At 52.7% G+C, this 27,224-nt stretch overlaps 1 protein-coding gene across 1 annotated transcript in view; it reads right to left on the bottom strand.

Moving 5' to 3' along the window:
- LOC309577346 (gamma-aminobutyric acid receptor subunit gamma-4) overlaps positions 1-25,592 on the bottom strand; it is a gene marked incomplete at both ends in the record, with an annotated part of 31,939 nt that extends 6,347 nt beyond the window's left edge. The window contains 5 exons of the mRNA XM_082289299.1: positions 1,304-1,386; positions 1,786-2,006; positions 19,814-19,881; positions 20,084-20,232; positions 25,537-25,592. Of these exons, the coding sequence (XP_082145425.1) occupies positions 1,304-1,386; positions 1,786-2,006; positions 19,814-19,881; positions 20,084-20,232; positions 25,537-25,592 (577 nt within the window). The remainder of the gene's footprint in view (positions 1-1,303; positions 1,387-1,785; positions 2,007-19,813; positions 19,882-20,083; positions 20,233-25,536) is intronic.
- Positions 25,593-27,224: the final 1,632 nt, after the last annotated feature.

The raw sequence follows: 27,224 nt of genomic DNA, 5'->3' as shown, positions 1-27,224 counted from the left end.
TTCTAAGGACTGCACTGCTGCCAACGAGACGTGGCTTGGTCCTAGAGGACTCTGCTGCTTTGAGGAAGAACTTCTTTGAGGGTGGCAGAGCAACGGAACAGTCTGCCCAGGGAGGTTGCGGAGTCTCCCTTCCACAATGCTGGATTCAAAACTGTGGATTCCAAACCCCACCTGGCTGCATTCCTGTGTAACCTGCTGTAGGTGATCCTGCTTTGTCAGCGGGCCTGTCCAAAGGCCCCTTCCAACCCAGACTGTTCTGTCATTGTGAGTCCACCAGCCTGAAATCTTTAAGGGTTTTATCTCCCTGGGGCAGCTGGCACCCCATGAGTGCCATGCCAGGCATGAGTACACCGGGAATACAAAGCTGCCAGCGCGGTTCTGGCTGCTCTGTGTGCTCCCTGTACCTCTTGTCCTGGCAGCTGATCTACGGAAAAGAAGGGGTGCACTCTCCATGGAGAAGAAAATCTGGCCCTGCAGGCTGCAGCACGGCTTCTCCTGCCTCTGGCTTTCTTGACAAAGAAACAAGCCCACTGTGAAGCAGGGACCTAGGAGAAAGTCTCTCAGAGGAGGATGGAGTAAGAGCTTGGCAGCAAACTAACAGTGTGTTTCTAATTATCAAGCGTGTATGGCATGCACCGTTAATTAGCAAAAAGTGAGGGGTGGTGGGAGATGAAGGGATGAGATCTCCTCAGCATGCTGCCTCCCTCTGAAGCACCTCAGAGCTCTGAGCTGCAGCTCTTCAGTGGCAGGGGAAGCAGGAGAACCCGAGCTCAGATGATTAAATCAGATTTCCCACCCACGCACAAGGACAGGGATCTCTTGGTGCAGACAGGCTCCCTGCAAAATTACCAGAGGACATGTGATAACATCAGCAGCCCTCTCTACTGAAGAGTCTGAGAGGGGAGGTCTGAGTAACCCTTCTTTGGAGCAGAAAGTTTCTAGACCTCACTCAGAGAGTGGGAGAAGGGGGAAGATTCAAGGCAGGACAGGTGCTATTTGTCCACCAGAATATATCCATGTTCTGTCTGGAGTGACCAGAAGGTCAGTGAAACAATCTCCTCCAACCATCCATCCAAATTAAGGGGAAACTCAGAGATGCTGTGAATCTGTCCCTGATGACCTCTGCTAGCCCAGGAGTGGGAGAATGCTTCAGGCCATGAAGGGCAATGGCTCAGGAAGGGTGCCATAGAAATCAGGTGAAAAAATGTACCTAAAAGGGAGCATAGTTTCCCCAGAAAAGTATTGCTCCACTGAGGTTTCTCTGCTTGCCTTCTAAAGCTATCATAAAAATATGTATACTCACAACTGGAAAAAACCAAAGGGCAGGAGTGAGTGTCCATTGGGAAATTCTGCAGCTGGAGCAGACATTCAGCCTCGATTGTCAGCCTGAGACAGGAAGAGAGAGTAAGAGATTTTGAGCTGGTGAAGATGGTTTGATTCCAACACCTAAATGTGACAGAGGCATTCTCACTTCCTTGAGAACTAATTTGCTGAAGATCAGTCTGTTTGCAGGAACATTCCAAACCAAAAATATATATTTGGATATTTTTCAAGGTGAGGAAAAAACATCTAAGTTTCACCTTCAAAAAGCCCTTCTGTTTAGTCAAATTTTCGGATTCGTTTATGGAAGTGACAAGTTATGGGAACAAAAAGCCAAATGTTTATTGACAGAATAAAAAAGCTGGGCTGAGCAAGAGAACATTCTAAAGGATTTTAGTTTAGGAAACCACTTGTCCGTCTCCTTGTTCCCTCCCCTCAGCAGAGCTAAGATCCTGCTGGATGTACCTGAGAGTGTAGAGCACCTTTCCGTCATTCCAGATGCGGAGGAGCTGATTGGGAGTGGTTATCCAGTGGGAGTCAGCCCGTTTGGAGTTCCTAAAGAAGGTGTCAGGGATCCAGATGCGGCTCACCATGTTGGTGTTCAGCGTGAGCGCCTTCAAGGTGCTGTTGAACCGCAGGCGCCGGTCGTACCACGTCTGAGCAAAGAAGATGTCAATGGTGTATTCCTGGGAAAGACAAGGAAGAATGGGATGTTCTGAGAAGGATTCAGGCCAAGCAGAGCCTGCTCCTCTGGTCTGCAGGCAGTCACAGCCAGAACGTTTATTTTCTCAGCCTGGGAGCAGGTGTTGGTGGCCAGTGATGCCTTTCCAGGCTCACTTTTAGCTCGTGGCCAGGACATCCATGGCACACTCAGAAGGAGCCAAAGACTCTGTGTTCACTGGTGGGCTGAGCCTGGAAAACCAGGACCATACAAACAAGACCTTGGCCTTCCTCTTGGTAGACAACTCAATACTCTTTTAAGCACAGGCATGAAGGGGCAGGGTGGATGCTGGCTGAATCCAGCCCTGAGTTCAGCTGTACCTTTCAGTCACAGGCAGGGAAAGCTGCTCACCAGCTTAGCAGAGAAGGCAGGCAGACAGCTCTTTCTGGTTTTTATTTGGATACAGCCCAGCCCTGTTCCACACACCTAATTTGTACATAGAGCAATAATAGTGCTGTGCATAAATCTAGTGAGAATCCACCCCCTGCTACAGCACTTACACTGCAAATGGTTCATATGAAAACCAAGAGCACTCTGGGTCCTTGGGCAGATATCTCTTGCTGGAGATTAGAAAAGAAAGCTGGGGCTGCATGGTTCCAGCTCTGGGTGCAACCAGTTAGAAATCCTGAGTCTTTTGCCAGCAGAAATGAGATTTTCACCCATAATAAGGACCTTCAGTTTTGGTGAGAGAGTGTGTCCTAGCTCACAGATAACTGGCAGTTCTGGGAGGCAGCTCCTGCCTGGATTGGACTGGCAGTAGCCCACGCCATTAGCCCACCACTCTGCTGCTCGCTGCTGCAAGTCAATTTGCTCCTTAAACTCTTTTTCAGCCTCCCTGAGAAGATGCTAATTAATGCCATGCAGGAACAAGTCTGGCACTCAGCAGCTGTCTGAACCAGACCCCAAATCCAGTTCCACCAGTCCATACTACACTCAGTCCCCTGCTCCCGATAGCTCCTGATGTGGCCTTTGGTCCCTTTCACTCCTGTTGAACCAGCACGACCCCCATTGTCCCCCTCTCTTTTGTGTGCAGAGATGAAGAAAGTCTGACTTTGCCATCCCTCCCTCCCATTCTCCTCCTCCCTCTATCGATTTATCTCGGTGGAATTTTTATGACTGCAGCACATCCTCCCCACGCTGCCCTCGCTGCTGGTTCAGAGCCGGCTCCTCCAGCCGTGCTGCTAAAATAGCTGCAGCTCCCGGTGCCCTCCCTCGGACAGCGTGTCCTGCTGGGGGCGGGCAGAGCAGGGCAGAGCACAGGGCCCACTCCATCTTCCTCGCCCTTGCTCCCCTGGCAGCCCACGGTGAGGAGTGATGGGTCCCCAACACGCCCCTTGCATAGGAATGAGATCATGAGGGAAGAGCTTTTGGCATCAGGCGGCCGAGTCACTCTCCGGGCTGATGCTTCACCCTGGTCAGACACGGGAATCAGCAAAGGTGACAGGGACAGGGTCCTAATGGAGCTGGGACAGCAGCAGCCCTCACAGCCAAGTGCACAGGCATGGCCACTGCCCAAACCCAGGGGGTTGGGCTGGCCCATCCCAGCACCTGAATGTTCTGGATCTCACTGGGTACTGCTTGGATATAGAGTATGTGGTGATGGAGACATGGATCAGGCTGTGAAACTGTGAAATAAAAGCAGCATTGGCACAGTGTTGGGGCCAAAATAGCACAATATTTGACATATTCTCCCCCATCACTGCACACCCCGTTTGAGTTCATGTGAGTTTACATAGCTCCTCCTAAGCAATATCTCTGCTGTAGGAGAAAGCAACCAAAACCGCAGTGATAAATTCACGTTAGATGCCAATATGAGTGTTTAACTCCCAACTGGAGTCACTGGTGACATCTCACTTCTGGGCTGGCTGCTCAGTTATGTCCTGCTGTAAAGTTCAACACTCAAGTCTGGGATAATCAATGCTAATGCTTTGGAAGAGTGGAGGGTCAGCTGTCCCATGGGCTTAGCATTTGTTGTCAAGCCCAGATTTTCAGGAGAGATCAGCTTTAAAGAGCTCCTCTTGTGCCATTCATAGCCAGCCTGTGCAAAAGGTGTGGTGCACGAGTCATTCAGCTCTTCAGAAAAAATCCGAGCTGTTATTGTCACTGTCCCGTGGTTTGATCTAATTTCAGTGGCTATTATTAGCACAACTATTCACGAGGCAGACCTTAGTAGCTGAGCTGGCTCCCTTGCCGCTCCATAGGGAGCCTGTTGGGAAATTTTGGCATTTACAAATGTATTTTCTTTCAGAATTACCTGAGGCAAGATTTATACAAAAGTGCTCTGGCCTTTGGGAGGACTTTTACCCTTCCAATTTCCTCCCCCACCCTGCTGAGTGAGCGAGCAGCTGTGCCTGGCTGAGCTGCTGAGTGGGGCTAAACCACAACAGCTCCTGAAGACTTCAGCTCCTACTCCCATCAAGAATCCCCACTCTGATGCTGAGGAACCTTGCATGGCTGGGGTTCTGCACTGGGACAGAGCTCAGACCCTCCCTGGGCATTATTCAGATCCCACTTAGCTGGGGGCATATGCCAAGGTGATTAAACCAGGAGGTGATTGACCATGGGTTTCCTACAGCCCTTAGAAAGGGTAGGGACTTCTGGAGGGAGATCTCAATATGAAGCAGTCCAGGTTGTCTTCTGGAAATACCTCTTGCTCTTCCTGACCTTGGAAGAGTCCCCTGATCAAAACTGAGTAGCTGAAGTTTGGCAGGATGAGCTCAGCCCCTAAAACTCAGGGCACTGTTTCTTGATCTCCTGCACCCCTGTAGTTTTTCTCTGTCCCTGACTCGTTCTCAGCCGTCAGAAAGAGACTTCTCAGTGCCTCGATTTCCCCATGTGGAAAAGGGTTATTGTAAAATACGCCTCCACCATTACTGTACCATCTGCTGTGCAGCACATGGAGGTTGTTAACTTCTCTGTGAAAGCACAGGCATTTTTAGTGTTTTTAACAGAAGGAGCTAACGCAGTAAGGAGGAATTACTTTAACAGTTTGGCCACACCATTTGGATCACACGTGGGGTAGCACACACATGTTGGCATGCATGCAATATGACATCGAATTTCAGTCACAAAATGATAAATCAAACTCCCCATGAGGCAAACCCTGAGGGCTGCCTACCCGAAACACTGTCACGTGAGTTTATCCCATGCTGAGGGATGCCCTGCAGCGTTGCCTCTGCTGGCTGAGCGTGCTCATGTCCAACCCAGCCTTTCAGCCTGTCCCTCCTGGCCCTGGGTCACTGTCATCACCAGGCACTGCAGCACATCCCTGATCAGCCCTGGTTTTCCTCATGTGGGCAGCACAGATGCTGGTGGAAACACAGAACGGCGTAACCTGAAAGCATTTAGTGGAAAGAGTGGTGCTCAGTAAAAGAGCATTTGTGAGAAATAAAAGGATGGGGGGCTGGCAGGGGTATTTCACATAGGAAGAAAAAAATAACAAGAAGATTTTACTGCACTCTCAAACTCTTTCATTTTTCAAAAGCTACGAGTTTGCTGCGTGAAAAGTAATTTCTGAGAAAACCCCAAACGTTTTCAATCCGAAAGAAAAGAGACTTGTTCAGAAATCAGCCTGTCCCCAGCACAGGAGAGCTGGGAGCTGGCCTTGTGTGCTACCCTGAGGCCTGCTCCTTGGGTTATCTCTGCTGCTCTGCCCTCACAGATGGGGAATCAGTCCATATTTCCAGTCAGATCTGGCTCTAGGAACTCTGCTCTGGACCAAGTTCCACCCTGGCTTCTGAGCAGATGTGAGTTAGGGCTACTGGGTTTCAGACTAAACTCACAGGTTTTTCATGACATGACTTGAAATGAACAGTGCGTGTTTTCAGGTTACCTTAGACACCAAATAAACACAGCTGGGCCTTGCCAAAACAGCCTTTTCAAATGGTTCTAATCAAGTTTGTGTGTTCAGTCCAGCTGACCCCTCTCAAGGGTGCAATTAGTGGGATCCAGAGAGGCTGGGACCCCATGGTTCCTCTGTTCCATCTACGAGCTTCTTTCTCTGAGTTAAGAGCTCAACTTTCTGCCAAATGCCAAAGAGAGGAGCAGAGCCATGAGAGGAACATGTCTTAGATGTTCTAAATTAGGATAAAATGAAAGATTTAAATGTGGGTTTTGCAACCACTTGTATTCAACAGCAACAAGAAAACCTCTGAACAGAGGGCTCGGAGACCTGGAAACACTTTCCTCAATTTTCCTCTGCTGGAGAGATAGTTTAGTCTCTTCCAGCTCAGAATACGCTGTGAAAAATCCTAAATAACAGTGTGGCTGAGAGATTAATATCCTAGACAGTCACTTTCTAGCTTTTATTGTTCTGATATTTGTTTTTACTCATAGAGCTTCTTCACCTCCGAGCAAATCCCTCACTGCAGTCCAATAAAGCAGGCTGCTTTCCTGGCAAGCAGGGACAGCATTTCAGGTGGTCTGACGTGAATATGATGTGTCCATGCTGTCAATCCCGCAGCCAAGCAAAGCAAACATCACAGGCAAACTCTTAGGGATGCTGCAATTCAGGAAATTCTCAGAAGTTCTTTCTTGAAAGAGACCCAGGAATGAGGTGTTTTTCTTTCAAGGGCTGGTGGGACACTCTGTGTAGGTCAAGGCAAGGCAGGAAGCCTCTCCTTCAGTCTCCCTCTTTGGCAAAACAGGGTCCTCCCTTCAGACACAGCTGTGCTCAGCATGTCCACACTCCCACAGCCCTGCCCAGGTGAGCATTTTCCTCTCCATGACACCCCACTCACCCTCCCAGCCTGCAAACCTCTCAGACAGATCCTGCGTTGCACCCCTCATCTGTCCCCACGTCCCAAGGAACACAGCAATAGTGAAAAGCCTGGAGATACCTTCAAGACTGAATAAACCTCAATAAAATAACTGTGTTTTAGACTAATCTTGACATTTGAATGCACAGCTCCTTGTCCCCACAGCTGGGGGGCAGGAATGTGCTTCTAAGCATGACATGTGCCATCTCTCTCCGAAGGCAGCCAGCAGAGGGGACAGGTACCAACAACACACACGGGCTGTGTCTGGCACTGACCACTTCAGGGGCTGCCGGGGCAGTGTCAGGCTTCTCCCAGTTCTCCCATTAGTGGTGTGGGACACCTCATTTGTAGCCACCTCCATGTCCCTACTCTGGGTGAGTTCTGTCTCTCCAACACAAAGACCAAAAGAACGCGAATATAAGTTTAATTCCGTTTCCAAGGTCCTCCTCCCTCCAAATCAGACCCTAGAGAGATTTCTGGACATGAAGCTGGAGTGACTAGGGGAGCTCTCAAGGACAGCAGGGTCAGAGCTGTGTTGATCTGTGTTTTCAAGGTGACACACTGAACTTCCCATCTGTTTCACTTCTGCAGCAGCACCGGCAGCGCTGTCCTTGTCTGAATGCCTTTCGCCTCTGTCCAGGGAATCTCAGCTGAAACCGTTCTTTTTATAATACAAACATGCTATTAAAAACCATCTCCATGTCCTGTGCTCGTGCCAGGAGCTGTCAAACAAGTCATGCTATAAATGCTGCTCTGTTGATTGCAAACTCCCCCAGCCACGGCTTGCTCACCCCTGGAGCCGGCAGATAGGAGCTGGACAGAACTTTCAAAACGCTGCTGGCTTCTGAGATCCCTACCTGGCTGTTCCTCCACACCTCTGCTCGTTCCTGCTGCCATGGATGTGCAAGTGAGGGACACCTAAAAGGCAGCTTTTACACTCCTGACAGCCAACCACCCCAGACTGTTTCTTTCTCCCCAAACCCTTTCTTCCGAGGTGTTCCCTTGTACCATCACTCCCTGCCCTGCAGTGATGTTATCTCCTCCCATGCAGCCCCAGGGTACCCGTTCCTCTTTCTATAGCAGCACGGTCTGGCACAGGGAGCCTCTCCCTGCGAGCCCGAGGGGCACAGGGCCTACACGTGTGTATTTTAGCAGCTGTTAACAACCATTACCCAGAGGACCAGCAAAAGTCCTTGAGGCGAGACATGACATCAGCCAGACTCTGCTTTGCGGGAGCACAAGTCTGTCTGCGCTGTCCCTGACGAGGCTGTTACTGAAAGGCAGAGCTGTGGACACGGGATGCTCTATGCAGGTGGGGCAGAGCTGATTAAAGAGAAAGGTACTGAACACTTCACTGAAGCATTATGCAAAGTACCTCAGGGAAGGAGCTGCATCCTTTTAGCTTGATTTTTTTTCCTCCACTCTCAGGACAGGACATGCTCTGGATGTAAAGTAATGGAAGCACCTTCTGATGCAAAGGTGCAGCCCAGTTACCACAATCTCTGGAAAATACCTGGGCAGAGCAAAGCCACGTTTGTCCAAAGCCTTGGTTTCATGTCACACCTCGCTGCTAAATGCTTAACTGCTCCCTACAATGTTTGGGATTGAAGGAACTTTGTGCAGGAAGAAGAAAGGTGGGGAAGGAGAAGAGGTGAGGACAGAAGCATACAGGATAACTGGAGGAGAAGATTTAACACTTCAGGCAGGTGCTCTTGTTCGTTTGTCCTTCTGGCTCATGGGGTGTTTGAGGAGACAAAAGGAAATTTCCTTTGGAAGGGCTGGAAGACAGGCCTTCTCACTGCATACGATTAACTCCCTGGGATCGCTCCTCCAGAACAGCTGGACAAGATTCAGATGAGAAGCTGAAATCTCTTTAATTGCATTTCCCATTCCCGTGCCACCCAGTGTGACTAAAATGAAACACTGGGATGGGCAGTCCAGTACTGCCCAGGCCTGGGGAAGCAGCTGCTGCAGCCCTGCTCCGTGAGAACCACTCACTACCAACAAGCACTGAGCTCTGTCAATCCACCTTTGTTGGCAGCACGTTGAGAGGGTGGAGGAGCCAGCAGAGCCCAGAAGTGGGTCTGAGGAAGCACTGAAGTCCCTGGGATGCCACCCATTGGAAATGCCTGCACTGGCCAGGAGAAAAACCATCTGTATAAAAATCCCTTTCTAATTCTCAAAAAAAGGACATTCAAATAATCTGAGAAACTTCTGGTTTCACAAAAGGGGAGCAGTTTGTGCCCTCTGCAGAGATCCTCACTCCTGACCCTGTTCTCTCCTGGCCCCGGATGAAGAAGGAGATAGGAACAGTCTGCTTCACCAACTCTTTCAAGGAAATCTGTTTCATGCTGTCTCTCATGCCCCCTTGCTGTGCTTACCACCTCTCTCTTCCTGCCCTGCCAGTTCCTTGATATTCCTTCTCCCTGCCTCATTTTGTTTTTCCTTTCACGGTTCCTCTTTTCAAGCCACCCCACAATCACAGCCCAGCCCTAAAGATATTTCAAGGGAGCACCAGGCTGTGGAAAGCAGCTGGGAGAAGCTAATCAGGTTACAGAAAAAGAACAATTGCTCTCTGCCTCCCCTGTTGGGTACTGGGAGGGCAAAGCAGCTGGAGTGCAGCTGCAGAAGGGTTACCAGGCTGGGTGATTCTCCTCTCCAGGCAGACATCCACACTTCAGGCCAAGCGTGGAGGTCATTTGGCAGGCAGGTCACCAGCCCCAGGGCAAGCAGGACCTGCTGACCTCTGCTCCTGTGGGCTGCTCACTTCCCATGGCACCTGGTGGGTGCAAAGGACTCTCCTCAAAGCAAGGGATCAATATTCCCAGTCTTTTTTTTCCAGCTCCCGACTGTTTTGTACAGTCTCTGCCTACTGAAGAGGCCTCAACCTTCCCCAGCTCCCCTCGATGACTTTAGAACACCTTTGGGAAGTGGTGAAGAAGATACAGGCTCTGTTTTCTACACAGTGGGGTAAGAAATACACTAGCAGAGCTTGTAGATCCCAGAATCATACACTGACAGAAACCAAACAATTTTGGCTCTTCAGCTTAGTCCAAAGTTCCCGGGAGCTGGACAGCACATCTTTAACTGCTCCTTACCAAATTCCAGCACTTGGACTTGGCTTTGGGTTTTTGAGAGAGCAACAGTGCCGAGGTATTTTCATCCCTCCTGTTGCTGATCCAGAGAGAGGAACCAGGGTCCACTGTGCCTTCTCACAAGGTGCAGTTTCATATGACAAACTAAGGCTGCAAGCCCTGGACACGCCAGATCATGGAAGGAAATGGTTTGTCTTGAATGTTACAGGTGTCTCTGCCTTCAGCTTTTCTTTTCAAGTGTTAATGAAGAGAAGATCTGCCAGTTATCACCTTAACTTCACCCTTGTGGCTGTAGGAACAACCAACCTAACCCCCTCAAGTTTTTCCCACTCTTCTACCCTGCTGCTCTGCTTCCTCTCCTTGTCTTCATTACACTACTAAGGTGGCTTTGGGTGTCTGTGGAGGAGAATGACAGACTAAGGGCCACAGTCTGGTGTGGGAGGCATCACAGGTGGCAAAGCTGGAGGGAGAGAGAAGCTGATTGAGGGGAACTGTCAGAAACAAAGCTCCCAACATTTGGAGGATCCCTGCTCTGACCTCCCCTGTTCCCCAGCCACATGGAGACAAGGTGTTCCCCCGCCCACGCTCCCGAGTGTTTTGGTTCACACCTCCCACGTGCATCTGCCTGGGGGGAGCCACTGCCACCACCTGCAATTCCCCTGTGGAGGAAGGCTGATCAGATGGTTGGAGCCATTCCTGGCCAGCTGCAGGGCAGGGAACAAGCACACAAATCCTCACCACCAAGTGCTCCGGACATGGAGATGGACACACAAAGCTTATGCCAGGGTGCCCAGCTATCATGCCCCCTTCTTCCCCCACCCACAGTGCCCCAAGCAGCCAGCATGATGCCTCTGGGGCTTTGAAAAGCTGGGAACTGGGAACTGGGAACTGGGAGTTGGTGGCATGGTCAGCAGCGCTGGTGTGAAATGGCTGCAGTGTCCGCCTGCCCACTCACTGACCATAAGACCGTATCTCCTACAAAGGACACCAAGCTGGAGCCACAGAGGCACCAAGGCAGTGTGTGGAGGCTTGGAGGAGATGTGAGGAGAAGCAAAAGCCACAGGAGGGCTCATGCTGGCTGCTCTCATCCAATTTGTACCATGGGCAATTAAATCCTTCCTGTGCATGGAGATGGGATGCAGTAATCTGAATATTCTGCCTTTAGCACCGAGGCATGAAGAGGCCCTTGAAGCATATCGATTGTGGTCACCCACAACCACTGAATTCTGAGAAATGGTCTCCATTTTGTAGCACATTTATAGCAGGCAGATTTCACAACAGCCTTTTAAGGGAAATGGTAGGATGGCTTCATCTGGGAATGCAGGAAATAAATAGAACTGATTTCTACCGGGGAAAAAAAGTGAAGTTTTGCTCAAAATAAATTAAAATTGTCAAACCCTAAAATGAATTACTTCAACCTTATAATTTCATTCAAAAACTTCTTTTTCTTCAGTAAGCTAACAAAATATTTCGTTTTACCCTTATCTTGTTGATGCACTTCATTTTGACGTTTATTTTCAAATACTCATTTTCTTGCTTTACTTACACAGGACAGAATTTATCACCATATGAAGAGCAAATCAAAACAATCTGATGAAACTAAATGTAAATGTTTTGATTGTCCCTGAACCCATTTCTCCTCGGAAATGCTGAAGAATTCTGGCTATTTGTCCCAAGTGGGAGGGGAGAATGAGCCTACCTCCCCTGTGATGCTGCTGTTTGCTCTACACCAGAAACCTTGGCCTCAAACCCTGGCCTCTGACCAGCTCTTTGACTTGGTTGTCAGAAACCTGAAATTTCCCATCCTCTCCTGCAGTGACATCTAAAGCCTTCAGTCCAGATAAATCAACTCTGCCTTAAAAATAATTCAGCCCACCGAGTGACAACTATTGGAACAGCTCAGAGTCTCTATATCTTTCAAATTTGACGCAGCAGTGCTCTCCCTTTGACTTGGAGGAATCGATTTAATGAGGGTCAGAGCACAGAGCAGTACCTGGATCACACACAGGCCTCCTGCCCTGTCCATGAGCACACGCTGGGGCTCTTCAGGGCAGCTCCTTTAGGTGATTGTGGTGGAACCAGCCGTGCTTTGCATCTCCACCACCCAGCAATGCAGCCTCTGGATCACAGCAAAGCTTCTTTTAATGCCCTGCCAAACTGAGAGCCAGCAGCCAGGGTGGCCAGGGCAGAGACATCCCTCCAGCCTGGGCCAGACCTCAGTAAGGAGGCTCCCCTGGTCACTGGAAAAGTGTCACTGTGGCCCTTCAACAAGCAGGAAGCCCTGTTGCTGGCTCTGGAAAGGGGGACCAGGTGCAGCTGCTGTGACCCCAGACTGTAGGAAAGGTTTTCTGTGGGTAAGGGTGAGGAATTAATGCTCTCGGGTCAGGTACAGCGAGCACAGCAGCTCCTAGGGAAGCACCTACTGGAAGCATCCTTCCCAGGCTGCCTGCAAAGGTTCAGGGCGAACAAATCCCGTCTGCATTCAGCCCAGCTGAAGAAATCCGAGTTTTCTCCAAAGGCTGGCACAAAATGAATGAGAGATTGAGTCATTCCTGCCAGCAGAAGGGCGGAAATGGGATCCGTGAAAGAATTTACAAGAGCCGCTGACTTCATTATGGATGTTGATTTATCCCGTGTTGCCCGAGGGCCAGAGGCTGCCCGAGCTGTGGGCTGCGGGAGGCACCTGTGTGCCAGGACTGATGCTGCAGTTTAGGAAATCTTTAAGTACAGCCACATTCCCCATTTAGCACCAGGCTGCGAGCGCAGATGTTAATTAACTTTAGGGCTTTGCTCTCCAGAAATGTCTCTGAGGAAAAGCACTTTCCCTGCCCCCAGGAGGCCACTGTCCAGATTTTCATATTTTATTTAGCTCCAAATTTCAGATGCAAACCTGCAGCTTTTCACTCGTCTTCCCTGATAACAGACTCCTTGAGTTTTCTGCACAGCCTGTAAATAAAATACCAACATGGATGTCACACAGAAAATATCTGGAGGGGATTAGTGTATGTTCTGGATAATAAAAGGAGCTGGCTGAATTATTCATAGTGAGTATATCAGCTCTTTTCCGTTTTGGAAGCAAACTTTGACACTTCTGGAAGCTCTTGGGATATGTTTAGGATGGGAGCAAATTATTTATTTCATTAGACCTTTTGCTGCAGCCCATGGTTTGTCCCACAAGTCCCACGTGATTGGTGTCATTCCTCAGTGGCCTCGAGGGGGTGGTTTTCATAAGGAAGGACAAACTTTCTGTAAGGAGAGCTGCTGCCCTTCCTGTACCTGACCTCACTGCTGTGTGAACACCAGCGTGAGGGGCAGTGACCGCTCCTGAACATCACGGAATCAGGAGATGCGAGCACTCTCCAAGCACATGAGTATTTGTGAAGATGTGATGAATGTGGCACCCGCTCCGGCAGCACCGAGCCATCACTCAGGCACGGAAAATAACAGCCAGAAAAAGCACTGGGGCCGTTAGTGAGCAATACCCATTTCCCAACACTCTAAATTTCTGTGATATACATCGTTCTCGTGGACCAAAACCCAACCTAGCCCATTACATGAGCGTGTCCTGCAGAACCTCGCTGAATTTATGCTGATGACCAACTCTCGCTGCACACCAGGCAGGCCAAGGAGAGTGTCGAATCCTTGGCAGAGCACTGCAGTGTGCTTTAGGCATTGCAATCCACCCTAAAGTGGGTGCATCTGGGCTATTGCCTCCCAGACAGATGATTTGTGAAGGATTTTTAAGTTCTTTCAGTTGAGAAGTGCTGTGCAACCGCTGGCGTCTATTATTATCAGGAAAGGAAGGGGGAGGTAGCAAATTTCCTTTACCTATAGGCTTATCTTGTGCTCCAGAGGAACATAGTCAAGCATTTTAAACAGCGTGCCATTTTCAATTCATTTCCTTCCTACTTATTCCAAAGCAGCCAAAGCTAAGTATAATCAAGACTTAAGTGTTCCTCAGAGCCAGACAATTATTCCCGGTCTTGGTTTCCCCGTCTATCAGGAGGGAACGAAGGAATTAACCCAAGCCTTGCAGCGGGACAGCGGGGCTGTAACCCAGGGCTGCCACACGAGCTGCTCCCAGCGCAGCGCAGCCGCCACCGCCCGGGATGCGGCTCCGCTTCCCCAGCCTCAGCCGCCTCGGGGCTCTCCGCAAGGGTGGCTGAGCAGAGCCACCCTTGGATGGCTCCCGCAGAGCCCTGCTCCCCTCTCGGGGGTCTCTGCCCCTGCTGCTGGGGTGGCTCAGCCGCTCGCAAGCAGCTGCTGCCTCGCTGCGCTCTCTGATAAGGCGGCACCGGCGGGGGTTTCACTCCCAAGTGCCACCCATCCTGCAGCTCAGCCACCCGCAGCTCCGAGCGATCCTTTTCAGAGGGCTCTGCAAGACACCCACTGCCTCCCTGCCCCGCTTTGCCATCTCCCCGCGAGCACAGATGAAGTGCTCGAGGTGCCCAAGCTCTCTGTGGCACATCAGCCCCGTTCCTAACCATCACCCCTTGTCGGCTTTAACTTTGAAAGCCAAGCCTCCCTGCTTGCCTCCTCGGGATTAACATGAAAGAAGTCAGTGGGGAGTTCTCTTCATTCATGCTGGGCTTATACTTCTAAATTATAAAGTGTGTCAAATGAGGATTTAATTTATATTTAACAAGACAATGTTTGTAAATTAATTATTCATCAGCTGATAACGAATAAACATTTCCCTCTTCCCTCCCTCCCCGTTTTTTTTTTTTTTTTTCCCGGTGTTTTCACAAATGCACCATACATGCAAATCTATTAAGCGTTTTCTGCAGTACTCCAGATGTGGGAAAATACGTTCTTCACCCTCAATTTCGCGAGTGTGTTGCATGGTAACTAATGTAGCCAAGCAGAGCATTATGAATTTAATAGTGTGCAACATCTCCTTCCTAGAGAGGGAAGGGGGGGGATGAGTAGTCAACACTTGTATTTGGACATATCACCCTCTTCAGGTTCCAGCCCCCCCACTCACAGGCAGAGATAAGAAAACAATTTGCTGTAACAACTGATATAAGAGCTTAGAAATCCTGCTGGAAATCACAGGCAGTTCCGAGACAGCAGAATCTGGCCCCTGGTGAATGATGGAGGCCAATTTTGCTCTTTCCATCTTTATTATCATTAAGTAATGAGATTGAGGTGGTGTACAGCTCCAGCAGAAGAGCTGTCATCCTGTTTTGCTACAAAATTTGGCACACAAGGGCATCATCTCACACAGAGCAAATGCAGGAGTCTTCAGCATCTAAACCAGCCCTTACTGCAGTGCCTCTGATCCCAGACACCTGAAGCAGGTAACCAAGGCAGGTCCCTGGATGACTGAAACATCTCCATTCACCTTTGCCAGGAGGCTACCGCAGTGTCTGGACCATGCTCTCAGTCTTTGGCTCCTCAAGCCTCACACTTGGTTTTGTGTAAGAAAGGAAGAAAAGGACATTCAGCTCTGTCCTCTGGGAGGAATCTGAGAAGCTCTGGGCAAGATTTGCTCCATCCCCAAGCTCAGAACAGAAGCACTTTTCCCCCTCTCAGCCATGCTGTCCCTCATGGACACTTCAGGGACATCCTCAGGACTGAAAGACACTCAGCCCCAATAGCTGGCACCTGCTTTACTTCTACAGCATCATTTCCTGAGAGTTAAGCATCCCTAAAGGAAGGTGATCCAGAGCTCTAGGTGCCCTTGACACCAGTTAAAGCTGTAATCTATAGCAATAAAGCCATTACAAAACAAAACCAGGAGCAAATCCCTCCAGCAAACAACCAGTCAGCGAAAAATTTGAACCCAAAGCCTCCTCCCTTGCTCCACGCTGCTGCAGCCCTCCCTGGCACCTCTTCCCACAAACATGCCTGGAGAACCAAGGTGGGTCTTTGCACCAGGCTGAGCTTCTGATAAGCCAAGGACACCTCAACACTGTGTTAATGGGAATCTAACTGGGCACCCAGCTCCACGAGACAGCTTGGAAAGCTGCAGCACTATGGGTGGTAACTCATTTGGCTCCAGGGACTGCTGGCCGGCACTCAGCGGCAGCCAGAGCTCTGGAGGGGCTCGTGGCCCAGTGCATCCTTCCCCTGATGGTGTAAACACAGCTTCCCACCACCCTGAGGAGCGCCAAGTGCCCCAGTCCCACCCAAAGATTCATGGGGTTGGGGAGGAAATCCCAGTCCGTGCAGTGACTGGAGTAAACGACTGTGGGACCTGATGGTCCCACTTTTCCCTCTCAGCCAAGCCCTGTCCCACTTCTCATCACTGAACCATCTTCTAGCTCTGTTTCTGGTCACTGCCAGAACTTTGGCTTGGAGAGCACAGAGGGTCCTTTCCCCAGGGAGGAGAGGATGAAAAACCTGCTCAGCCACCTAAACGGGAAACAAGACTGCCATTCTGGTGTACAAAAGATATCGGGAAATCACTTTACATTTCTTCCCGCTCCAAACCTGCCCACCTTCTGCTGACTGCTGAATGTTAATGTTACTTATGACAAGTGATTGATGAGGGAGACGCAGAATTCACACCCAGCACAGGGCATTTTTGAATCACCTATTCATTTTTAAGGACCGGAATCGGTTTTGTATGCTGACATGATTTATCATTTGGAGGCTGAGCAGTGGCTACGCAGGGCCAGCTTCCAATCCCTGACAGAGCACCAGCAGGATGAAGACAGCAGTGAGTCATTAACCCTTTGAGGGTGAGCAGAAGATCACAGGAGACCAGCACTTAAGCCAGATTGCTGAAGTTGGAGACTTCTACTCCAGCAGCATGTCAGTGTTCAGCTGCAGATTTATGGGCCACAGTGGTCCAAGCTAACAGCCACAGTAATGCTGCTGTAGCTCCTAAAAGCAGAACTTGGTTTTTTGTCTTCTGCACAGCCTATGTGAGAGAAATATTTGTGTAAGACGCTGTCATGGCAATGCACCTAAAAGAGATCAATGGGACATTTCCCCTCCAGTGGACCTTCCAGCCTATACAAGCTTCTCTGTCTGTGGCAGAGCGAAATGTCACCATGGGCTCAAGAGAGATCTGGCTCTGAGACAAATTTGAGTTCCCCTCCTTCAGAAATGTGCATTTCCTCAGGTTGTGTGTGGGGAAAAAAGGCAAGATGTGGCCTGAGGGATGGGCCTGGCAGGTGGGAGAGGGCAGAGGTTCTCAGGTTGGGAGAAGCTGTATTGACAGGGACAGAGTGGGAATAACATGCCCCCAGCAAAGACCATCTATCACAGGTTTGATGCCAGCCTGCCAGGGGCTGGCACGACCCACAGAATAACTTAATTCACTGCATCAGCATGGAAAAGCAAACGAACACGAAACAACTGGGGGAAGCAGCCAAGTCTAGAGGTGACACTGTGGCAGCTTTGTCACTGCCCTTTCCTCTTGCTTCAGGAGACAACATAGCAGGATGCAGCCTCTCCCATGAGCAGGGGGAAGTATTCAGGGTACAGACAGCAGAAATCTGAGGCTTTGAGACCTGGGTCTAGCTGCCCTCAGTACCTTTAATATCACCTCAGAATCTCATAGGAAAAGGTTTTAAAGTTCAAGGGCATCACAGATTCAAGCTTAAGAAGTTACCTAAGGGGAAAAAGGAAGGAGAGATATCCCTAGAGAGTCTACTTGGGGTGTCATATGGAGGTGTCTCCAGATCACAGGTGACTGTTGGGACCCTGCAGGGACCCCTGGACTGGCAGCACCAAGGCACTTCAGAGGGACAGCCAGTTGTGACTGATGCAACAAAACCCCACAAAATTGTCCACACGGAGCAGTTTCCTCCCTGCCCAAGCAGCTCCTGGCCATGCCATTCCCACAAACAACAATCCCTTCCTCAGGTGGGAAGGCTGCAGATGGGTGGATCAGCCCCATGGCAGCAGCTTCCCCAGCACAGCCCTGCAGGTGTTGGCAATTCCAAGTGCCAGCTGCCTTCACAGCCCTGTGTGCTGGGACCCCTGGGGGTCCAGTGCACTGGTGGAGCCCCATTTCATGAGGAGAAAAAGCTTCTGCTGACTCTTAGAAAGAGCTGAACACACGGGTTGAGCTCTCCCATGTGATTCCCTGGTCTCTAGTAAGGGCTGAGTTCACACAACAGCTTTTCCCCTCGGTGGGGGTGGCTGTTGTCACTGCCTGGCATCTTTTTCCCAAAAATACTGAAGATGCTGAACATGCCCGAAGCTCCTGTACCTGCAGCCATTTATGGCCAGTGTCAGCCCAGTAGATCCGAAATCCTGAAAGACTGGGATGGACGTTCTCACATCCCCATCACCATGGCATAAGCTGTGTTTCTTAGGAAACCAGCCTAGCAGCAGCATCCCTGCTTAGGAGTAAAGATGAACTCTGGATGCAGACTGGATTTTAGAAACCACTCTCTGCTGCTACCACCTGCACGGTTCTGCAGTGCTCCCACGACAGCGAGGGGAGCAGAGCTTCCAGCAGGGCTGGAAAGGCGTGAAGGAAACGGATGAGAGGGAAAGAGAAGGAGCGAGGATGTGCTCTGGGTTTTGTGTGGGTTTCTTGGCACGTCCTTGGGCAGTGCAAAGCGGGTAGAACAACCAGCTATAACATGACCCTTGTGCTCTACCTGCAGGCACAGCACACCCAGCCCCTGCACTGCTGCTCTTGTGTCACTTTGGCTTCACGGCCGCACATCCCCATGGGCTGGAGGGGCTTGTGGCACGTGCTGGCAGCCAGGGGTGCCATCCACATGGCTCGGGCTGGGGTTCTTCTCCTCGAGACCGGCACGCTGGAACAATGCAAGGAAATTTTGAGCCTCGAGGCCGTCCCTGCTGATCCTCCTGATGGTGCCCTCATCGTGCGAGCGAGTGCCCGGTCTGGTGCCCATCTGGTGGCTCGTGAGCAGGAGCTGCTTGGGGGCACATCCTCGGTGGTGGCCGGCCAGAAGGGCTGCTTCAAAATGCTCCTTGGAGTGGAACTGGTACTACAGCTACTGTACCATCCCTCCATCCCCAGAGGGGTTTGTCCCTTGGAAATTTTGTACTTTGGAAACTAAAAATAACGTGCCCATCCTGGGAACTTGTTTTTTTTCAGTTTAAGGGCGCTGGTGTTGTTCCTGCTCTGTTTCGCGTTGACAGAAACAAGAAAAGCCAAATAATCCTAGCTGTACCTCGCCTTTGTCCTCTCCACCCCACTGCCCAGTGGACTGGAGAAGTCTTTCAAAACCTGACAGCAGTCAGGTTTGTTCCTTGCTAGAAAAGAGAAAAAAGATGACCTTTCAGAGAAAAAAAAAAAACAAACTAATGGAAGTTTCCTGTGAAAAATAAGTAGTCAACAGTTGCTCTCCAGATCAAAGAGTGTCTCTGTTAAGTGTTTTTACAGCTCGTGGTACATCTGGGTACTGCTGGGTGCTGAGGAGAAATTGTCAAGTGCTGGTGGCATCTCTCTAAGGTGCTACATTATGAAGAAGAAACATTGGACCTGAGGCCCCCCTGCTTTCCCCTTGCTCAGCACCACCACAGGCCAGGCCTGGGCGCCCAAGTAGCACACTGCCATGGAAACCATCTCCAGGTACCTCTCTCAGTCCTCCTGGGACTCGTTGCCCTGGTTCAACCCTGCCCCAAGTATCCTGGTGCCCACAGACTTCCCAGGGAGGAGAGGGCAAAGCCACCAGGCAGAAGTGTCTGCCCACCCACTGTCAGTAGAGACCAAAGAGCACCATCACCCCACTCCTGAGCCCTCGAGCATGGAAGGGTTGCTGAACTCACCGAGGGCACTTGAACACCTTGCTCCTAACCAGGGATGGTGGTCAAGCCTTTCCAGCTCCCAGCAGGTCAGAGCACCTCTTGTCAAGGGAAAGGAGACCTCCTGCCATGCCAACACCACCTTCACACCACATCTAGCCAGCATGACAACCTGCCAACAGCGCTGGGCCAGCCCCTGCCACGGGGAGGGGACACCCTGCAGCCACGCGAGCACTCACCATCTGGATGACAGACACCGGCCCGATGCTGTTCACGTAGATATCCACATCAATGAACGTGGGCTTGACTGCAAAGACAAGGAAACAGGGACCAATAAGCTGGGGCCAGGAGCATTTGTGGAGGGATGAAGACAAGGGGAACATCTGGGATGAGCACGGCTCTATTGCAACAAAACTCCCAACTACAGCAGCCACCAAAGCACGGAAAACACAAATACAGCCAGGCCAGGTCCCCACCCGTGGCCACAGGGAGCTTCAGGGGACACTTACTGCCAATGTCAGGCCTCAGCTTGTTGTCATAGTTCTTGAGCAGCGAGTTGAGGATCTGCGTGGCATCAGTCTCCTGTGCCTTGGGGGTGAGGACCCAGGTTTTGTTGATGCTGAGGTAATCGTAATCGTATTCCTCTGTGCTCTCACACCTGGAGAGGAGAGACAAAGGGCAGAGACATGGCTGTGGCAGCTCTCTGGCACTGCCTGGGAGCAGGGGCACAGCTGTGTTTCAGAGATACCAAAGGAGGAGGATGCAGCTCGGATAAAAGGCAGAGCACAAGGAGCTCGGGGATCTCCTTGCAGCCACACTGCTAAGAAGCCACAACTCACCTGGCACCTTTGCTCACTTCAGGGTCACCAGGCATGCAGGGGCTTTGCCACCAGTGGGAAAGACCAGCAGCCATGGGGTGTTCCACCTCCTCCTTAGCTTCCTTTGGAGACACACTGCTCATCCCCGAGGTGTGGGAGCCAGTCCCTGCTTTCCCTGCCTTCCTGCTCATCCCACTCCCTCTGCCAGCAGCTCCTGCCCCCAGAGCTGCCTGTTAACCCCAAATACTTCCACTACTCTGCCTGCTGCTGACACCTGAAGCAGGCTTCCTCTGAGGAAGGAGACAGTGACGAAACAGTGTTTTTGGGGAGCAAGGCATTTGCAGTAAATGCATTTCAGAGAAAAGAGGTCCTAACACAACCTTACAGGCATCCTGCACGTCTGGTGTGCCAGGAGCCCAGCCATCTGCCCTGCACAGATCCTTGGAAATAAAAGCCTTATGCAAACTCCTCTGTCTCCCGGCCAAGACCTGCCACAACCCATTCCCTGCACTCACCAACCCTTCCTCCCCAGCCTGTGGCGTGAGCTCCCATTTAAAGATGTCCCATCTTCCCAATCTCCCAGTTCCAAGGCAGGCAAGGAAAGCTCGTATCCGTCCTCCTTTGGACATGATCCACTTAGCAACAGCTTCTCTCACTGCCTTTCATATTTGCCCTCTCTAAACCTTTGGTACTCCTCCCTTTTCCTAAAGGAGTTTTCCTAAGCCGTCTAATTAGATTAGGTCCACGCGGCCACCCGGGAAATTCTAACCACCTGCCGCTGCTCTGGGCAACTCATTCACACGGCTGTCCCCGGAATGACACAGCCATATGTGGGAGAGGATGCCGAGCACTCCCACCGCCGGCACACCCCTCTCGTCTGCCGTGGCAGCGTGTCACCTGCTCCAGCGACAGCAAGGGTCTCGCAGCGGGAGCTGCCACCGTGTTGACACTTCCCAGCTGGAGCCTCGCAGCTCCGAGGTGCAGTCAGGCACCACGGATGCGCATCTCCCTCCAGCGCCCGGGGAGGCACAGCCTGGCCGAGCCGCTTGGAGAGGGCGAAAAAGCATTAAATCGACACGTTGCGGCCGATTTATCAGACGGTCCTCTTTCAAAACCCCAGACAAAACTCGCTTTCGCAATCGCTTTAAAACTCTTTGCATCTTCTCGGCTCTCAGGCGCCGGGACGTGTCCCCCGCCAAGGGCTGGGCTGCGCGCAGCTGGCTGCCTGCCGCCGCACATTAGGTGTTGGTACATCAGCTCATTGTTTCCTGTCTGATTGCGCTGCACTTTCTAACCATGCTTAAGGAGTGTTAAGCAACGCTGTCAGGATGCGCTTCCCCATCCGAGCAGCGCCAGCCAGCGCTCCCGCCGGGCTCTCGCTGTGGCGTTGCCTCCCAAGCGCAGCCGAGCAGGGAGCTCTGCATCACCCAGCAGCTGCGGGAGGCACAGGGGACCACCGAGATCCCATCCCAGAGCTGCACGGGGCTGAAATCGGGGGCTGGCCCCGCTCCTGCGAGAAGCAAGGAGGGACGTGTGCCGGCAGCGCAGCTCAGGGCAAGGGAAAGCAATCCTAACTAACTGCTGTCCCTCGCTGCCGGTGCTTTGGGGGACGGAGGCTGCCTCTGGAAAGTGGGAACAGCAACACCGAAACCTTTTCTCCGTGTTCCCCTGACCTTACTTGAAGTCACCTGCCCTGCCGGCACTGAACTCTGCACACCCCCCTGCCCTGCCAAAAATCCCGTTCCTCCAGGATGTAAGGCTGCACTTAGAGTCTGAAACATCCCTTTGGGGGCTGAACAAGCCCTGGCTGCTTCCTCTGCTCTCAGTCTTCTGGTTTCCCCCCATTTAGTGTCACTGGTTAACACCCCAAGGCTTGGGGTAGCATTTCCAGGGAGTCACATCCCTATTACAGATGCAAGGACACTACCAAAAATATGCTTTTTGCTAATGCAGCTAATCCCAGCCGACTAAACCATACTAAGCCATCTTAGCATAAGCAAGCCAGCTTTTGCTGGAGAAAATGTGCTTTTTCCAAGTGTATATGCACACACAGACACACACCAGCCTTTGCTGGTGAAGAATGTGACTCTCATGCCGCCCTATGCAAGCCCCTGCCTCCTCCCCAGTCTCTCTTCTCGGTGGCCCCACTTTAAATTGAGAAGGGAAGAGCCCAAGATCTATTGCAGAGGAGAGGTATTAAGGTGACATGTGCATCCCCCCTCCAGCTGCTAATGGAAATGTCACACTGCAGACCTGCAGAGATCCCCAACGCGCTGTGAACACTCGCTGGCCTGGCGGCTCCATCTCCAGGCACACAGCGAGTGGCTTGGTGACAGGGGACAGCCAGTTCTCATACGCCTCTGTGCAGCCAGGGGGAAAGGCAGAGCCACGTTTCCTCACCTCTGCTTGTTGAGACGTCAGAACACCCTCCTCAGGGCAGGGCTGTGGGGCCGGGACACAGCCACAGCGTGGGCAGGAGGTGGGCAGGGGGGTGTCAGCAGGGCAGAACTGGGGGCGTTGCAAGGAAATCCCTGGTCTTGACAGATGAGTTGGGGGCATGGCAGCTCCTGCTGGTGCCCAGAGCAGGAGGCTGGCACGGCAGGGAGGTGTCCTTTCGGATGTGCTCACAAATATGGATGAGGTTGGACAATCCTCCCTGGGCAACCCGTGGCATTACAGCAGGACGGTGCCGTGCCTCCGCTCCCTAATTCCCTTTCACTCAAGCAGACACCTGTTTGGCTGAGGCTTCCAAACACAGCCTGTGGTTGGGGAAAGTCACCTGAAGAGCTGCTGGCTGGCTCCCTCCCCCAGTGCCCAAGCTGTCTGACAAGGTTTTCCCTTGGCAGGAGGAGGGGAAGAGCAACATGTGCCACGAGCTGTTGAAGACACTCCTGCTCCTTGCCTGGTGGGGCAGCTGGTGGTGCCTGACTGGGATGCACACCCACTATTATTCACAAGCTGGTGGTGGCCCTGAGGCAGGAACCTCCCAGTGCAGATGCAGATCCCGGGGCTGTATCCAGCCCTGCTGCAAACACAGCTGAAAGCCTTCCCTGCTCCCAAGGAAAAGAGAGCAGCAAAATGCAAGAACAACATTTCCCCTGGTTGAAAAGCACTGTGGTCAATTCCAATTTCCACATGCTAATGTGTCCTTCTAGTCACCCATCCCGATGCCTCTTAGGGTTGTAGTCACAGGGACGTTCAGGCAGATGACTCTAAATTAGAAGCAGACAGAGGATTGAAGGACAGGGAGCTCTAACTGCCCCCTACCCATTTCACACGTGTTCCTACCTCTGACAACACACTCCACGGAGCCCCAGTGGTCAAGTCTTCACAGTTTCAAGCACCTGCCAAGCCCAGCATCTGGTGTGATGCTGTGCAGCGATCCTGCCTTCAGGGCTCAAAGTTGGGTGCCTTGGTTCCAGGCGAGGCAGTGCCCTGGGAAATGCTGATGAATGAGGCTCTGTGCTGGGGGGACTGTCTGGGGCGTGCTGAATCACCTGGCACAAAGCACCAGGGGAGGGGTCTTGCTGCTTGTACCAGGAGAAGAGCTCGCACACACAGCACCTGAACAGAGCTCCTCACCCCAGCACCTACCACGAGGAGCAGGGAACAGGAGATTCACCCTCCACAGCTGCATCCAGGAGAAATGCAGTGGATGCAGAGCAAGACCCTGCTATAACTTGCTCTTTTTCTCCTCTCACAGGATTCCTCTCCCACTCCATCATGCCCACCCTGCAATGTCCACAGCCACCACTGCTGGCAAAGCAGGGCTCAGGGTAGAGGCAGATTTGAGGGACTGGGCAGAAGAGAGGCCGAGCTAGCTATGGGGTGAACATTCCTGCTCAAGGGTATGTGAATACATGATTTAATTGCTTCTCTGTGTGATCTTGCAGCTTACAACTCACCCTCTCAAAATGCAGGGCTTGTGGCAATGTGCCGCAGGGATGCCTGGGCACAGGAACCAGGACTACCAGGGATCCATCCCCCTCTCAGCCCTCCAATGCCCCCTGGCCCCTGCATGGATCTCCTGCCGGGAGGTTTTGTGTCAGGGCGCAGAAGAGGCTGAGTGTCAGGGCACGAGTCGTGGGGCAGCTCTTGCTCCTCGACCCTGGGAAGGCCAAGGCACGGAGGACCATGGCAGGGATGGACTCTGTGCCCACCCCCGGGGTCGGGAAGCACTGGCAGGGCAGACCATTAGTAGCAGGATTCATGCTCCCTGTCCCTAACTGCATCTGTAATGGGATTTGATGGGCTTTAAGGCGGCTTATTCTGCCAATTAGCTTCAGCCAGTAAAATCCCTGTTCCCCCAAGCCCTGGGGGTAACAATCTGCTGACAACATGTTCTTCCCCCATCTAGCCATTAAACTCATCAGCAGGGCTAGGAATTGTAGAAAAAAAAAAAAAATAAAAAAAAGAAACTTGAAACCCCCTTGTGCGTGGGCCCTTTCATCGCTGTTTACAGAGAAGCGCTACGAACGGCTGGCCCTGGGAAAGAGCTGTCACCTGCCGCCCCTGCCTCCGCTCGCCTCCTCGCCCAGCGCGCTGGGGGCACCGGGCTGGCACCGGGCTCCCCGCCGGCACCCAGAGCCGCGACCTGGGGCCAACCTGTAGAGCAGGGCAGGAGCCCCCGTTGCCCTCCCCCCTGCCCGGCTGCACGCCCTGCGGGGGCTTCGGGGGGCCAGGGGATGGAGTGCAGGGAAAGGGACGCAAGCTCCTTCCCACCCAGCCCGACTCCACGTGGAAATGCCCCGGTGATGGTTGGAGCTGCCCGGAGGTGCCGAGCTCCCTCTGGTCCTGCTCCGGGCACCCCCGGAAGGGGCTCGGCCCCCGGCAGGATTAGCCCGCGAGGTGATGGCAGGGTGGAAAACGGGATGTCCTTTCGATTCCGGCATGCGAAGGGGGAGCCCGGGGTGCAGAGGACATGCAGGCACTCGGTGCTGCCGCGACGGGACCCGCTGGAACGAACAGCTGGGGGCACGGAGCTGCCAAAACCCCGCTGGAGCCGGGGCGGCGAGCGTGGGGAGAGGCGCTGCGACTCCAACCCCCTCCCCTCCTATTGCCCCGACGGGTAAACTGAGGCGGGGAGGGTCGTCCCGGTGGTCGGGGGGGAGGGGGGGGGTGGGAGGTGGGGAGGGGGCTCTCACCTGGCTCGCAGGACCGGCCCGAGGGCCAGGCAGAGCAGCAGCACCGTCCCGGGCATCTCTGCGAGGCGAGCGGCGGCCCCGGGGGGCGGCGGCGGCCGTGCGCCCTCCCGGCGGGGCTCAGCGCGGGGCCGGGCCGGGGGCGGCGACGGGGCCCCCCCGCTGCCCGCTGCGCCGCGCTCCGGCCCCGCCGCCGCCCGCGCGGCCCCGCGCTCCGCGCCGCCGGCCACGGACCGCAAAGTTGGGCATCTCTTCTCCGGTCCGCGGCGGGGAGGGGCTGGCAGCGGCTCCTACCTCCCCGCGCAGGGGCCGGCCTCCCCCGCACCCCCGGGGCTGAGCGCCGGCGGGGGGGCGCGCCGAGAGGCACCCGCGCATCTGCCGGAGCCGCGCTGCCGGGGAGCGAGCATCGTCAGCTGGTGCGAGCAGCTCTCGCTCCCCCTCTGCGTAATAAGGCGTTTGATTTCTCTTAATACTCGCCTTTTTTTTTTTTTTTTCTTCTTTCCCTCTTCCCATGCACGACAGTTGGGGTGTTTGTCTAAAAAAAGAAAGAGTGGGTAATTATTGCTAAATTACGCAAGGCGTCAGGCCTCGCTGGGCTGAGCTGCCAGCGAGATGCAGCCGGGAGAGGGTCCTTTCCCACCTGTTGGGGCTGCTGTCTCGCAAAAAGAGCCAGGAGGGTGCTTTGGGAGGAGCTGTGGGACAGCTGGGGGTCGCGGGTGGGCTGTGGGCTCCCAGCCTGTCGCTCTCTGCCTTCACGGTTTGCCAAGCTGCACTCGGGCATTTCTTTACTCTGCTGCCATCCGACTGGCAAACAGGAGTAACAGATTCCTTCTTGGTGAGCTTTGGGTGAGAGCTGCTCAGAACAAACTTTGTTAGACCTACACGAGGTGCCGATGTAGTTACAGGCTGAGGTGTGGGAGATGATCCCCAGAGAGGCCTGGTCCTGCATCTCCTGGAGGTCTGGTAATACTGATGGCAAATCCAGCTCCTCTGGACCAGAGTGGGACCATCCCTGGTGCTGAGAGTTGACTCTCTCACTCCTGGGCCTGTCACAGCTCTGCTCTCCATCTGCAGGGTGCTGGTGCTGCTGCCTCATCTGTTCAGGGCAGGGAGATTCCCGTTCCCCAGGCACACCCCCACAGCCAGGAGCAGTCTTGGTGGTGGTGGGGATGCCACAGGAGCACAAGCAGGTGGTAACAGCAGCACACCTGGGTGGTTTGTCAAGGCTCTCTCCCTTGCTGATTGCTGCAATGATCACCTCAAGCCCTTGAGCGTGAGATCTGAGCAGCCTCAAAGCCACAAGAGCCAGGCATCAGGGCTCCGAGATGGCATTTCCCTGGAATGAAGCAGCTGCAGATTATGTCGCCTTTACTTCATGCAAAGAAGCCAGCTCTGGATGGCAGAGTTTACAGGAAGCACATGTCAAGAGAGTAAATAATGAATATCAAAGCAGCAGTGAAGGTGGAAAGAGCTCTTTAAGCTTCAAAGCAAGCCACTGGATTGTTCCAGAAGTTCTTCAGGGATCAGATGAAGCTGAAGTTGGGAAAGGTGCAAGAATAGCTGCAGGGAAGATGTAGCTGTCAAGGATTCTGGTCATGAGCAGACCACAGAAAATCCAGGGGTTCATGCACGTGCTCTCAGCTCCCCCTCAAGACGCAGGATGTGAAGTGGTATGTGGGGAAATTCACAGG

Source organism: Coloeus monedula (assembly GCF_965178545.1).
Source record: "Coloeus monedula genome assembly, chromosome: 12".
Taxonomy (NCBI): domain Eukaryota; kingdom Metazoa; phylum Chordata; class Aves; order Passeriformes; family Corvidae; genus Coloeus; species Coloeus monedula.
The sequence above is the reverse complement of the archived record's forward strand: the minus strand, read 5'-3'. Positions and strand labels throughout refer to the sequence as shown.